We start from the raw sequence: 15608 nt of genomic DNA, 5'->3' as shown, positions 1-15608 counted from the left end.
AAGATAATTAAAGTGAGAGAGGACAACCACACTTTTTCTTCTCTTATCTAAATTATACAAATAGTTTTTTTCTTTTTTTAGAAACCTGTACAATTAAATTGAAACCATTTGTTCATAAGATGAACCCAATCACTTTCTGTTTCCCTTAATTATGAAGATCAAAATAAAGAGCATATAAAATGAAGCAACACTATTTACTTTCTTCAGAAAACCCAACTCTTCAAAAGTATTTTATAACTTTATTATATAATTTGTATGAATAGTTTTGAAATTAGAGACTAGAAACACATCAAAGTGGTTTCTTTGTAAAGAAAACAGACATTTTTTCATACCTGACTTATGTAGACAGTATCTTTCTTCGATTGTATCATTAAAACAAACAAACAAAAACATTACACTGCTTAACTTTATCAGGACAGAACTTTCCAGGACAGTCTCTTCCTCCCTAACTATGTGCCCTTGTTCTCAAGCCACAGCATTGTGTGGAGGGCACTAAGGAAGCTCATCTGGAAGCAAAGAAGTCTTTGATCTTTAACATCAGATGCTTCAGTGACCAATGCAAAGGCAGCTTGGGTGATGACTGGTAAAAGATAAGTTTCAGTTCTCGTCTTTTTCTAGCACCTAGAACAAATCTAAAAGTGAACTACATAGTCAGAAGATGGCAGTTTCCCGACACCTGAGCCTATGAATAAATTTTCCCATTTTCAAATGGTTCTTAATATCATCTCTCTTCCTCCTTTCCTTTCTTCCTCCTCTTCCTTCCTTGTCTCCTTCCTCTTCCTTTCCCTTCTCCTTTTCCTTCTCCCTCTCCTCTCCTCCCTTCCTCTGCCATCCCCCTTCCCTCCCCCCCACCCCCTTACACACACAGAGCACACCTCTTCTTGCTCTTTCATCAATGGTTGCCATTTCACTGCTTCATTCTGTTTCTATTCTCTGCTGTCGCATCTGCTTTCCTTTGTCTCTTTATTGGCCATTGTCTTCTCTGTGCTTTTTCATCATTTTCTCCTTAACCCCTTTTTACATTTTTATTTTATTGTTGTTGTTGATGTCACCAATTAGTGAAAATACCATTTCTTCCAGTTCGTTGGCTAACTTGACAAAAATTTCACTGAAGCCATCTAGAATGTACTGTCCCACTCTCTTGAGTTCTACTACTAGATGCATATGGGGTACTTCTGTACCCTCAAAACCTACATGGAGATTTGAGGATAAGGAAAAACAAATCCCATTCTATTTTCTTGCTGAAGGTTTTCAAGTCTTGGCCTCCAGAAAATGTAGATACAGATATATTCCATAACAGTTTAGTGTTCACATTCTACCTATCTTTAGCCAGACTGTGTAAGAAAAGCAAAAACTCCTTCATAAGAGGGAACTAATTTTGGGAATAAATAAATCTTTAGTAAGGGTCAACTTTGGTAAATAGATAGCTATGAGATGCCATATAATGTAACTGGCACTTTAGAAAACAATACTGTTAACTATACACCAAGGAAATGATGTCATATATTTTTTGTTGTTGTTTTTTTGGGGGGGTACCGGGGATTGAACTCTAAGTCCTTGTGCTTGCAATGCAGGTGGTGGCACCACTGAGCTAAAGCCCTGACCCATGCCAAATGTATTTTAAAAGAAAACCATGTTCCATGTATTATAAACCACCTGTGACAAAAGTGAGAGCATGGGAATGAGTACAGGGCGAAGGTTAAGGGGAGAGGATGAGGAAATAAGTAGAGTGAAAATGTTCCAAGTACAAGGTCCTAATAACCTCAATGACTGTAGACATTATATGCCATAAAGATGAACTAAGATTAATAACAATATCAAGAACAAAAAAGAAGAAGGGAGAACTAGAAAAGGAGGGAAGGAGGGGCAGAGAAGGAGATTTTTAAAAAGAAACAAACTATATTATGTACATGTACCAACTTCCCGAGATAATGGTAAAATGAATGTATTACAAACATGTATTAATAAAATAAAAAGTTTTTAAAAGAAAGAAAAAAAGCAAGAGCATTAAATGGTAGGATATAGGGCAATTTCCAGAGCTAAATATGAAATGCACGCTTCTCAAGTTACTTTAAGTTATAGGTAGATAACTTTTAATTTAGTGTTATATGACATATTTCCTTCCCATTTTATTTTTACATGTTATATTGAATGTATACTTAAAAATTTTTAATTTGAAATCACTTCAATCTTATAAGAAAATTACAAGACCCAGTAGTACTGAAAAGCTATTTCACCTTCACCAAGATCCCTAATGGTTAACAAATTAGCATTATTTTTCTCCCCCTTTACTCCCCACATACATGGACACATGTATACACAAACACACATATGCACATAATCACTGATTATTTTCTGAACATTTTCAGAGCAAGCTGTATATTCCCTAGAGATGATGCTCTCTTCAGCAGAACACCTGGGAGGCCCACAACATCCATCCATCCCACCTGGGCAAGTTGGTGTTTCTGTAACAATGCCATTTTCCTTTTGTCCAGGCAAGTGAGTATTTCGTAGGGATATTTTCTGAAGTTCTGTCAGTATCCTGTTCCTCATGAATGCACCACTCATCCACTTTAACATCCTTTATTGACACATTCCTATTTTTCCAGTTATATAATTTCTTACATACTTATTAGTAAGCATTCTACATTAAGAGACTTTTCTCTTCCATATTTAAAAAATGTGTTTATATCAGTAGAGACTAATGAATTCCTATTTCATATAATAAGTTAGCAATTACTATCATTATTTGTATCTCATGCTCAAATTGTCATTTTGCCTGTCATTTTGATAAGTTAACATCGTTGCTATTAAAAACTTGAACATTTGTTTACTCTCTGGCACATAAAATGTTCCTGGTTTATCTTGAAGATTTCTCAGTCCAATCCCTGCATCAGTCCTACATCTAATGAGTTTTGATGCTGCTTGGAGAGTTGTGACATTTAGAAACCAGTGTTCAGGCATATCTTTTAGGGTCTCTTAGGAGACAGAGCTAGAAAATATGTGTATGCAAATGCACATACACTAACAATCTTTACTATACTGTATATTAATCTATTTAATTTTTAAAAACACAATTTACAATATCCCCAATTTCAAATCAACACCTCAGGGTTTTTTCATGCCTTCCCACTTTCTATGTTTATAAATTCCTTCTGCAACAATAAGAAGCACAGCTCCCATTATCCTTAATGTATGCACTCCTTTGCTAAGTCAATTTACTTGATTGCTCAATGTAATAAATCTCTCAGCCACACAGGCTCTCTGTGCTGGCTCCCCCATCCCTTTTTTCTTGTCACTGGTATCCAATAGTTACTTCCATGCCCAGAAAGAAGGAAAGGAAAGCAAATGGGGGGAGAGAAAGACAAAAAATGAGAGGATGGGAAGAAACTGGATAGGAAGACAAGGAACACAGGAAAGGAAAGGGAAGGAAAGAAAACAGATACTCACTTTTAAAACACCTTCCACAGCCATCTTCCCTTCACTTCCTAGTAAAACAGTGTATGGATAAATCCACTGGATTGCATGTTTGATTGACATCATAGGAAAGGAATCCTATTTAAGAGAAAAAATATATAGGATGAAGCAACATCCAAAATAATCATAGAAGTATTACCTGAGATGTATATATGCCATTAAAATTGTCTTACAAAAATAACCACCATATTCAGGAAGTGTAAAACAGCAAATAGTATTCCCTCTTTTCTTTCTGTTCTCCACCTTCCTTTGGGTAAACTCCTGCACTTCAATCTTTTATATATGTCGTGATGGTTCTTAAAAGTCATACACTTAGGCATTTAAGAGAGTATCATGCAGTTCACTTCCAAGAAGTTTGGCAGGGGGACTTGCAAGCAAATCTGGCAATATGTCAACAATTGATGTTTCTAGATGAAAAGGTTATGAGTGTTGTTTGCTTTACTATTCTAAACAAAAGGTTTTGAGCAAATAAGAATGAAAGTACATGACTTGATAAACAGTTGAAGAAATGTGGTTCTACATGTATATAACGAAGTAAACACCTAACTCTGACGCACTATACACATTTGAAAAAGCAATAAATATTTAAAAATAAGAGTATCTACCAGGCACGGTGGTGCACACTTACAATCCCAGCACTCTCGGAGGCTGAGGCAGTAGGATTATAAGTCTGACTCCAACCTCTACAACCTAGTAAGACCCTGTCTCAAGTAAAACAATTTTTAAAAAGGGCTGGGGATATAGCTCAGTTAAAAAGCCCTGGTTTAATACCCAATACCCTAAAAAGATAAAAATTAAAAGAATCTCTTGCCAAGGACTGAGATGGCCTGCTACTTAAGAAGATGGTCTCCTCAGCACTGTCTCACTAAATGTTCAAACACCCTCCTATTTGAGCCCTGCATCCAGTCTCTCCAGGTCTCTTGCCATCAACGGAGGTGTCTTCCTCTAAAATACCTCTGATCACTTTATATCCACCCATTTCATAATGCCAGCTGAGCCACTTCCTCATCATAAAATCAATGCAACTTTCCAGGAAAATTTCTTCACAATATTATTCTAACCTCAATATGATTCTGATCACAATATGATTCTCCACCACACACACACTTCCCCTATAGAAATAACTTACTCTCGTTCTTCAAATATACCAGGTCCTTTTGAGACTGAACAGTTTTTGTGTGTCCTCTGCCTGGAAGGCCTTTCCATCACTCCAGACAGGACTGACACCCTTTTATGAAAGAGTAGTAGACAATATCTACTCTGAACCAAGTCGCTCAGGTCAGGTCCTTCTCCAAAGTTATAAACTTTATACAGACTCATAACATAGCCTTAGTCTCCACTCTTTACTGCATTGCATGGCAAATCAATCTCAGGCCTTTTATAGAAGTATTTTTGGTAGTGGGGATTGAACTCAGCCCTTGCACTTGCAAGGCAGGCAGCTGAACCACTGAGCTAAATTTCCGGCAATAGAAGAATGTCATAAGGCAACATGCAGTGATTAATCCCAATGATTAACTTTCATATTTTCTTTGCTACATTTGGGTATATCAGTCATTAATTTATTTAATACATACCAGGATTTGAACTGCAGCTGGTAAGCTATCTAAAGGAAAATCTGGAAGTCCAAGAGTAGAAGATTCTTGGGAACAGAGAGTTGTGGCAAAGGACAAAAGCTGAGAAACCCTATGTGGGGAAAAAGGTCTTTTATTCTATAGGTTTTAAAATATAAAGTGCAGAAGTATGTTAACTATAAAAGAGGAAGACCAGTTTAATTAATTTAAAATGTCCTACTAATTTTAAAGAACAATAACTCCATATCCCAATATTTCATTTAGGAGTGATTAGTGCCAGATATACATTATTTCCTAAATCCATCAAACTATATGAGGTTTTTTTCACAACCTAATCCATATCTATACTTCCTGCCTCCTCTCTCACCTTTTTCAATCCCAGACCAAAGCTTTAGCCACTAAGAACTTTTTATAGGCCTAGGCACAAAGGATAAACTCTCATATCTTATATTTTCAGAAAAATCCCTTAGAATTCCTTGATTCCATTCTCTATTTGTCAAAAGCCTTTTCATTCTTTAGGACTCACTGCAAATACTAATAACCCTGTGAATACTTTATAAAATTTCAACTACAAATAGTCCCAATATTTTGAATGACACTGTATACTGTTATATTAATGTTATTCACACATCTGTCAACTCTACTAGATCTTGAGCTTCTTGCTATACAAGTTCTTTTTTTTTTTTTGGTACTGGGGATTGAACTCAGGTCCTTGTGTTTGCAAGGCAGGAGCCAGAACCACTGAGCTAAATCCCTGGCCCTACAAATTCATATTTTAATAACTTTATCACCAGCACTTAACCAAACCTCTTAATACTAAAAATATTCTTCAAAGAATAGTTATTGAATAAATTCACCATCAATCAACCAATGAACAGGTAAAACAAATTTATAAAACTACACTTACTTCTCAGTAGGAACATTGGCTCCAAGTGAATACAATAGTTTAAGTTGGTCCTAAAATAATAAACATATAAAATCAATTAATAAATAATGGAATCAATTAAATAAAAATTCCACAGATACAATTTAACTTTTTAATTTGCTAATGCATAGGAGAAAATTCATTTCTTCATATTTTAATCTTTAAAAATTTTTCAGACAAATAGTGCCACAATAAATTTTCTTCGTAGTTTTCACAGATTTTCTTCATCCTATATCTTTCTTTCTATTATCTACAGAGAAGTACATTTAAAACACAGTAACATTTTTATAGAATCGAATTTCTTATTGTACAAAAAACTTTTTAAAAATTAATTATTCTTGGTCTACTTACCTTGAAGGGTAGAAAATAAATATCTCTCGCTTGAAATCGAGAACGGAGAGGGGGGTCTAATGGGTTTCCAGAGTACCTGGGCACTGGCAAGCCCAAAGCAATCACTCGGAAATTTTCACTAACTCGGACAATCTTCCAAGCATCCAACTCTGCTTTAGTATGATCCTAAGAACATGTGAGATAAAAAAACAAAAATTATAGCCTACCAGCATTTGGGAGGTGGAGGCAGAAAGACTGCCTCAAGTTTGAGGCCAGCCTGAACTATGTAATGAGACCCTATCTGAAAAATCCAAAATTAGAAAAGTACAACCTAAGTGATACAGACTAAAACTCTAAGAGCTGCCAGGCCAAGAAGCTGAGGCCCTGACTGTTAATAGAACTGTGTATGAGAATTCTCCAAACAGAACCGTCAAGGAACAAAAGTAAGATCAGGATCAGGATGACAGGGAAAATACACAACTGAGGACTAGTGATGGAAAGAAAAGGCGGTTCACATACCAAGGAACAAAGGAGACCTGGGTCAGAAGGTTGAGCTTTAATTAGTAACACAGGAATAGTTAGGAGGGTAAGAGAAATATATGACAAGAAGCTGTATTTTTTTTTAAAAAAAAGGAATATTAGGATAGACCATTAGCATGTAAAGTCGGTTCATAGACCTTAAACAGGTAATTTTGTTTATGAGTATATTTCTACCAAGGCATATTAAACAATAAATAACATGCTTTGAAAATTTACTACCTGCTAAGCACTTTCCATGAGTTTTTTTCCTCATTTAAGTTTCACCAGAATCCAAATAGAGACTTAGTCTCTTTATTAAATTAATTTAAAAACTGAAGTACAAAGGAGTTATATTATTTACCTATGGTTCTGTATATGGTAGGACTGAGGGGATGAAAAATATATAAGTTTGGAATCACAAAACAAAACGCAGGTCTCAATTACTTGATACATTTTAGCTAAATGTCTAAGGGCATGTCATATTTCCCTCAAAATTTTACCCTTCTTGTCTATATAATAGAAACAATGTCATCTACATTATTACGATGCTAGGAAAATTAAACATGAGCATGTTATGTGAGAGCAACTGATCCACAGCAGGTACTTTCCTGCTCTGCCTAAATCTATCAATGGTTCTTCAAAGCCTAACCCATAGGCTCCATGGGACTTACACAGTTTATATAAATGTGCATATGTACATTTTGAGAGAAAAGCCCACAGTTTTCAGTAGATCTTCATAGAGTACAGGCCACAAAACAGCATTCAACCTTTTGGCATGGCACTCAAAGCCTCTCTCCTGGCAGGATTTGTGTCTGATTTTTCCCATCTCAGCCCCCTCACCTAGCGTGATCCTGTGCTCTAACCTGTCCTACAGCTGTAACTTTCTACACATACCATGCCTCATCACACTGCTCCATTTGGACTGGAACACCTTTCACACTGCATCACATCAACACAAATACCACTTAAAGCTCAGAAGAGACGTCACCTTCCTAAGAACTGCCCTTTTCCTTATGCTATTTCAGAATAGAACTACTTTTGTACCCCTACCTTGTAGCCATTGCAAGTTTTCATCATTTTACATTCATTCATTTGCTTCTATACAAGACTCTCATGCTAAATCCAAGCTCTTGAGAGGTCTCACTGCCTCTAGTACATAATAGGGAGAGTCTTTTAAATGACTGAATTAATGTTAAAAATAATTTTAATCAAAATCACAAATCATACATTATTAGAATGATATTATGATGCTATGTCACACATTCTAGAAAACAAGAAACAAGATCAAGCCCATTCTGAAAACCAAGAATACTTGGTTTCTTCAGAAACCAAGTATTTCTATTTTTCATTTACCTGAAACTGATAATTAGAATATAAAGTTCACACAAACTGTTTATTTCTATAATATCAAAATTCTACAGAAACCAATAAATTTTTGAGATATCAAAATTCAGTATGTTGAATCCAGCTAGAAATAAGTGGGACTTAAATTATAGTGTGTAATCTTCTTACCATAAAAATTGTCCTAAGATGAAACTGTTTTATAAAGGAATCTTGTCTGTATTTTGTGAGTTTCTTACAAGACAGATTTCATAAATACAGAAATAACATTTACTAATAAGATGTATTTATACTGATATCCACTTCAGAGAAAAAATGAGAAATTTTTATGGACCCTCATATATCCCAAATTCCTATCCAAAGTAATATGGTCCAGTAGCTTTGTACACAAATCTAACATAAGAATAAGGAATATATCAAACACATTATCATTAAGTAACACTTATGCTTTAAAGAATGATTACACATTCTGAGTAATATTATTTTCCAAAGCATTTACTAAATCTGGTGAGTAAGTAATATAATACCTAGGTGGAAATGGTTATTTTGCAATTAGAACGTGTTGAAGATAAATATTTTATATAATATCCATCTACTTTTAAAGACAAATAATAAAAATTACTTTCATAAGAAAATGAAGTGAATTTAACTTTTTCTTATTCATTAAATTTTCAATTATTCCCTTCTAATTACATTAGAATGAAATGATCTTTAGCCAAATCTGTAAGAAAATTACTGTACTACACAAATAGAAAAGAAAAACACCATCAACAAACTCCCACAGATAATAAAGAGATACTGCTAAAAGGGCTTCAAGATGGTTACAGTGAAATTCATCTTGTAGGAATCAGAAAGGTGTCCCTGGCTCTGTCAGCCACAAAGCACCAGTTCAATCAGACCCTCTGGTGTTAGCATCTATTATTTAGTGCCTGGTGTGCTCTAGGCTTGTATCAGCACCCTGGGAGCAAGATCAAAAGGTGTAAGACAAAGATCTCACTCTTGAGCATTTCGCAACAGACCTGAGGTGGTAAAACTAGTGCATATGTAAATGTACTGAACAGGTATGAGAAAGACGCCAAAGTCATACAGTGTCAATACAGAGGAATAAGTCACAGAAGGCTTGTAGCAGCAGGCATGGTGGCACACAGCTGTAATACTACCATTTGAGCCCTTGGGAGGCTGATGCAGGAAGATCACCATGAGTCTGAGGCCAGCCTGGGCTGCACAGTGAGTTTGAGGCCAGCCTAAACTACACAGCAAGACCCTGTCTAAAAGAAAAAAAAAAAAAAATCAAGCAAAAAGCTTGTAACTACAGAAGCCCCACTGTGGTACAGCTTGAACTAAATGAAAAAGGACTAATTATCTTCTTGTCATTTGTGACGTTAAATGACCCATCTACAAAGCCTTTGAAGGGCTCCATATTCCACAATTGTTACCCCCTATATAGATATGTATCACAGCATTTAACCATTCTGGTGCACTTATTCATTCAAGAGATAATTACTGAATGTGTATGCATTGTTCAAGGTGTTGAGATAACAGCAGGGGGAAATATCTCTGCCTGTGTGAAGTTTATGTTCTAGTAGAGGGAGGCAGACAATGAATTAAAAACATAATTGAGTTACAAAGGATAGTAGAAGAGAAAATGGAAAAAGCTGGAGAATAAAGGCTTACAATGGAAAAGAGAGAACAGACTACAGACTGCAATTTTAAGTAGAAGGAACAAGGGAAGCCTCATTTATAATGTAACATTCAAGCAAAGACTTGAAGGAAGTACGGGAGTGAACCAAGCAAAAATTGGGAGAAAATCACTCCAGGAAGAGAGAAATGCCATGCACAGGCTAGAAGGTAAGAGAATGCTTACTTACCAGGATTAAGGTAAGAGTACCAGCAGCGGGAGTGGAGGAATAGAGGACAGAGTAGAACAGGTAAGGGGTAGTAAGAGCCCACATTGTACTCCACTGAAAAGACTTCGGGTTTTACTCTGAGTGGAACAGGAAACTGGTGAAAATACAGAGTGACCCAATCTGCTACAAATTTTAAAGCAATCACTCACTTCTCTGTTGACAACAGCGCAGGACGGAAGAAGAGAATCCAGCTAGAGGCCAGGCATAAGATGCTGGTGGCTTGGGCCATCAGATACCTTAAATATCTCACTCATTTCAGTCAATACCTATTCAGCTTTGTGCTTCACCAGGCTAAGAACTGGACTTCATTCAGCTTTGTATCCCTGATGCCAGCACTGTTTAGGCTTTTAATAAATGGTTATTGAGAGAAGGAAGAGAAGGGAAAAAAAGAAAAATGAAACTGAACTAAAAAAAGTAGAAATGTGGAAGGTTTCTGACATGATCTGCAAACAGGATGACTTTGTAAAACTGCAAACTCATGACTTTATCTCAGCAACTTGCCAAAGTCAAGCATCATCTCAACATATGCCCTGACTCTAAGAGGATATGTTTTATACAGTCAGGATCACTACATAAAGTTGCACAGCAAAAATAGGGCAGCCATATTTTTCTTCTTACTTTGAGAAGTTTGTCATAATGTTCAGCAGACATCAGGAAGCGTCCATCTTCAAGCTGCATCTCTCTGTTTTCCAGCAAGTTGTTCAATACAGGGAGAACATTCCTCTCTGCCTTTTCCAGGCCTTCCAAAATAAGAGTTCTGCCTTCTGTGGCAGCACGAACTGCACACTATCCAAGAAACAGAAAAGCAAAATGAAAATATTAAAGAAAGCACAGCACGGCCCAATTTTACTTGCAGTGCAAACTAAACTTGTATGTCTTCTTATAGGGACCTTGAGAATTAGGAAAGCTGAGTTCCAATCTTAATTTTGTTTTGGTTTTCTGCTTCTTCAGTTGCTTTTACCTTTTTGGGTCTGTTTATTCATCTGTAAAATGAAGAGATTAAAAGAGACATCTCTAGGGTTCCTTTCAGCATTAACTTAGATTATATACCCAATGAAACAGAAGGCTAACAGCTATCTGTGAATAGGTAATATAATTAAACAAAGGGACAGATTCCTTAATTAGAAAAGGGAAATAAAGATAATCTGCCTATCTATCCCACAAGTTTCTTGTGATGATCAAATAAAAGCTAGGTGAGAGGCATTACAATAATATTTGTAAATAAGTTGTCATCAAAATGAATTTAGGTTCAGTGTGATGCTTGATGCTGACAAAATTATACAATTGGCTAAAAGGATTTTTACAGCAGCGTATAACAGACTAACTTATAGAACTACAGACTTATAACTATGTCTTCTAATACAATTAACAACTGAGAAAAGTAGAAAATAAAGTAAATCTCCAAGGAAGGGATAAGAAAACTAAAATACAAAAACATTCCTAAAGATATTTTTTAAATACTCTTTAACTGACAGGTCCTGATCATCAAAAAGAGAGGAAGAAAAAATCCTTTTCAGCAAAATCCTTGAAAATCAGTTCATGAAAGGAAAACCTCAGTCATGTTTCTCCTGCATATTCAACAACAGACAGGATTAATTGTGCTAAATTTATATTACTATTCCCTCCTTATAAATCTTTTTTCTTTGGCCTCATAACATTGCATTCTCCTATTTTTTTTTTCCTGCCTTTCCGCCAAAAATAGAAGGTATCTAGAATCAAGTCCTTAACTCACAGCTTTTGCTGCTCTCTCAGGTCGTTTCTGAGTAATCTCAATCACATAGCTCCAAACATCAGTTCTGTTTGAATGACTCTCCAGTCTCAAGCTCCTCCAATACAGCAGTTGCATCACATAGTGTCTCCAACCATACACCATAAGTACCTCACACACCCCATACAACACTGATCGCACCTCTTCTTCCCCAAAGCTGCTTGAGGTGTGAATGTCACTCACCCATGACTGGATCCTGCATTATTCTCTCACCTCATACATTCAATTTGTCTCCATGCTCTGATGATTTGACCTCCTTAATATTTCTTGAACTCATCCCTTTTTTACCCCTCCTCTAGTTCAGGCCCTCCTTGACCCATAAATTTCTACCCCAGTACTCCAAGTTCTTTTGACATATAAATCTATATAATATAGACTTCCAATACCTTAGTATTGGCATTTCCTGGCCTAGGCTGTCTCACATGTGGTCTTTTTTTTTTTAAAGTAAACATTGTAATTTCCCCCACTCATGCACATATAAAACAACTTTATTAGAAAATGTCTTTATGTAGCAGTGATTTCTTTACATAAAATTATATTTTCTCTTTAGTAATTAGCCCAAAGAAAGAGCCAAACATTTAAAGGGAGAAACCTTATTTGTTTGCTTATTCACTCATTCATTTTACTTAATGACCAAGGATATTTTTAGACTAGTAGAGCATTGATTTTTCAAGGCTAGAAGAAAACAGAAATTGCTTGATCAAACTTGCATACCATTTCCTTTTAATAAACTGCTAAGTTTTATACTATATAAACAGAGTATAGTTTATTTCAGTTATTTATATACTATTGGAAGAGAATAAGATTTTATGAGGCCATATTAAACTAAAGATAATCCTCCCATTTTAAAACTAAGAGCAATTTCAAATCTATCATTACTTGATAGAGTTTGACTGTCTTCTACAAAACTGACCATCGGCCAGGGATGTAGCTCAGTGGTGCTGGCACCTGCCTGGCAAGTGCAAGGTCCTGATTTCGATCCCTGGTACCAAAAAAAACAAAACAAAAACTGACCTTCATGTCATGGTTGATTGGTTTATTTATTTTGGTATTGGGGATGGACTTTAGGACCTCACACTTACTAGGTTGACTGCACCACTGGGCTAAATCCCCAGCCCAATTTATTCATTTTTTTTAAACACATGGATAAAAGTAACTTAGTAGCTCCAAGCGAACATATAAAAAAGAATCCCACAGAAATATTTTCTGAGACTTTAACAGAAGCTACTTTCTTACAAAAAATGCTGTTTTGCAGCCCATTTGCCCATCAGTTGGAAACTGGATAAAGAAGATATGGTTTTTCTATAAAACAGAATACTACTCAGCCATAAACAATGAGAAATTAGACTCATTCATAGGAACATGGATGCATATTGAGGATATACTCCTAAGTGAAATAAATAAGTCACACATGTAAATACCAAATAGTTTCTCTGGTGTGAAAAACTATAAATGTAAATAAGATCCTCATGGTACAATTCACAATGTGAAATAGGAAGAAAAGGGCTAAAGGTGTAGGGGAAGTGGGAAGGGTAGGGGAAAGGGAATAAGGGAAAGAAAAAACTATGAGAAAATGAAAAAATGGAAATAAAGTGTTTGTGAATGAGGAGGGGAGGAGGGGGTGAAAGGAGGGGAGGGATAAGGGGAAAAAATGAGAACCAGGACCTGTCATGTAAAGGTACAAGATCCCAATGATGAATGTAATTGTACTGTATACCTAAAATGTACTAATAGACTCAATGAGAAAAAAAAACCCTGCTGTTTCAGGTAAGAAGTTTTCTTTCAAAAGAATCTACTTACTTCATGAAAGTATATCTCAGAATAAAAATAAAAAATAGGATATCAGAGCATGGTGGGCTGGGGATGTAGCTCAGTGATGCTGCCACCTGCTTCGCAAGAGCAAGGTCCAAGTTTGAGCCCCAGTACAAAAAAAAAGTTATCAGAGCCTGTAACAATATTTTGAAAAGTTAAAATTTTTATCAATTTTTAATAAGACACACTAAATGTTGCATTTGATTTTTTCAAACATCACAAGGATGAAAATTCGTATTCTCTGAGATAAACTTAGAAATACTCAGATCAAAATTTAGTGATTCACCAACTGCAGGTGAGGGAAAACAAAGTCTTAACAATACAGGAGAACAGCAAATACTCCAGCTCTGCTTTTATTCATCTCAGGTATATTCTGGTCTTCTACACACTGAATCTTTTCAGAAGTATTCAGAATAAGCCAGGTAGAGATATCAGAAACAGCCAAATGTACATAGGTTTTTTTTCATCTACTCTAATGGAAATATTGAGACTAGAGAGCTCAGAAAGCAGTGGGAGACTAAAAAAAAAAAGTAACATCTAAAAATTTATTTAAAATCTGCTGCACCTCTCCTCCCAACTAAAATGCATAGAGACATTTGTATATAGTGATAATCTCAAGTTAAGAGCATCTATTACTAAAGAATCAGAGAATAGAAATCAATATGGACATACCTCAAAGAGCTGGGACTAGAGCTTCCATTTGACCCAGCCATCCCTCTGCTGGGTATCTTTCCAAAAGAATTAAAACAATCATATCACAATGATATATTCACACCCATATTTACAGTGGCACAGTTTGTAATAGCTAAAACTTGGAAACAGCCCATTTGTCCCTCAGTTGGAGACTGGATAAAGATGTGGTTTTTCTATAAAATGGAAAACTATTCAGCCATAAAGAATGATAAGTTAGATTCATGCATAGGAAAATGGATACATATTGAGGATATACTCCTAAGTGAAATAAATAAGTCACACATGTGTAAATACCGAATAGTTTCTTTGGTGTGAAAAACTATAATAGTACATAAGATCCTAATGAAATAATTGACAATGTGAAATAGGAACAAAAGGGATAAAGGTGTAGGGAAAATGGAAAGGGTAAGGGAAAGGTAATAAGGGAAAGGAAAAAAATATGAAAAAATGAAAAAATGGAACTAAAATGTTTGTAAATGGGGAGGGGAGGAGGGGGTGAAGGGAGGGCAGGGACAAGGGGAAAAAATGAGAACCAAGACCTGTCATGTAGAGGTACAAGATCCCAATGATGAATGTAATTGTACTGTATACCTAAAATGTACCAATAAACTCGATGAGAAAAAAAATAAATGAAAAATTAAAAATAAGAATCAGAGAAAGAGAATGTTGACCACAGTAACAATTATGGCAGGCATAAATCATCAATGGATGGCAAAATTAGTGGGTAAAGGTATGAGAAACAGGATATTTGTATAGAATCAAAGTATCTTCCAATGAAATATGGTACTATAAGTCACAAAGTGAAAAACAATGCAACACTGGAGGGCCTTGCCAGATACCAGTTTGACCAAGTGATGAAAATTAATGTTATGAGTAATGAGATACAACAATTCCAAACACTAGCATTCCAATGATGCCATGAGATGGACACAATACCACTGCTATTGTAGTCTTCCTAAAATTGCATAATTTAAAACTATACAAAACTATCAGACAAAACCAAATTGAGCAACATTCTACAATATAACTGGCCATAAAGAGAAGACAGAAGTCTGCTACAGAAATTGGGTTAGGGACAGAGTGGGTAGTGGCAGTTAGTTTTTGAATGATTCAAAGACTTTAGCATCTTCAAATAATAAGGAGAAGATAGAGAAGCACAGAAGACAATGGATAATTACTAAGTGAAACTTATGAAATTGCTATGTGAAGTTGGAGGAAGTCATTTGTAAAGTTTCTTCCAGTAATAAGATCCATGAGTGTATAAT

The 15608-nt window shown here is 35.6% G+C and overlaps 1 protein-coding gene across 1 annotated transcript in view; it reads right to left on the bottom strand.

Annotated features, from left to right (window-relative positions):
• Vwa8 (von Willebrand factor A domain containing 8) overlaps positions 1-15608 on the bottom strand; it is a 381153-nt gene that overhangs the window by 297349 nt on the left and 68196 nt on the right. The window contains exons 7-11 of the mRNA XM_010637116.1: positions 10689-10856; positions 6325-6489; positions 5956-6005; positions 5052-5160; positions 3451-3555 (exon numbers count right to left, since the gene is read on the bottom strand). Coding sequence (XP_010635418.1) covers positions 3451-3555; positions 5052-5160; positions 5956-6005; positions 6325-6489; positions 10689-10856 — 597 coding nt within the window. The remainder of the gene's footprint in view (positions 1-3450; positions 3556-5051; positions 5161-5955; positions 6006-6324; positions 6490-10688; positions 10857-15608) is intronic.

The sequence above is a fragment of the Fukomys damarensis genome, unplaced genomic scaffold, assembly GCF_012274545.1.
Source record: "Fukomys damarensis isolate Sample0158 unplaced genomic scaffold, DMR_v1.0_HiC HiC_scaffold_38, whole genome shotgun sequence".
NCBI lineage: Eukaryota > Metazoa > Chordata > Mammalia > Rodentia > Bathyergidae > Fukomys > Fukomys damarensis.
This window is presented reverse-complemented; position numbering and strand designations above follow the sequence as displayed.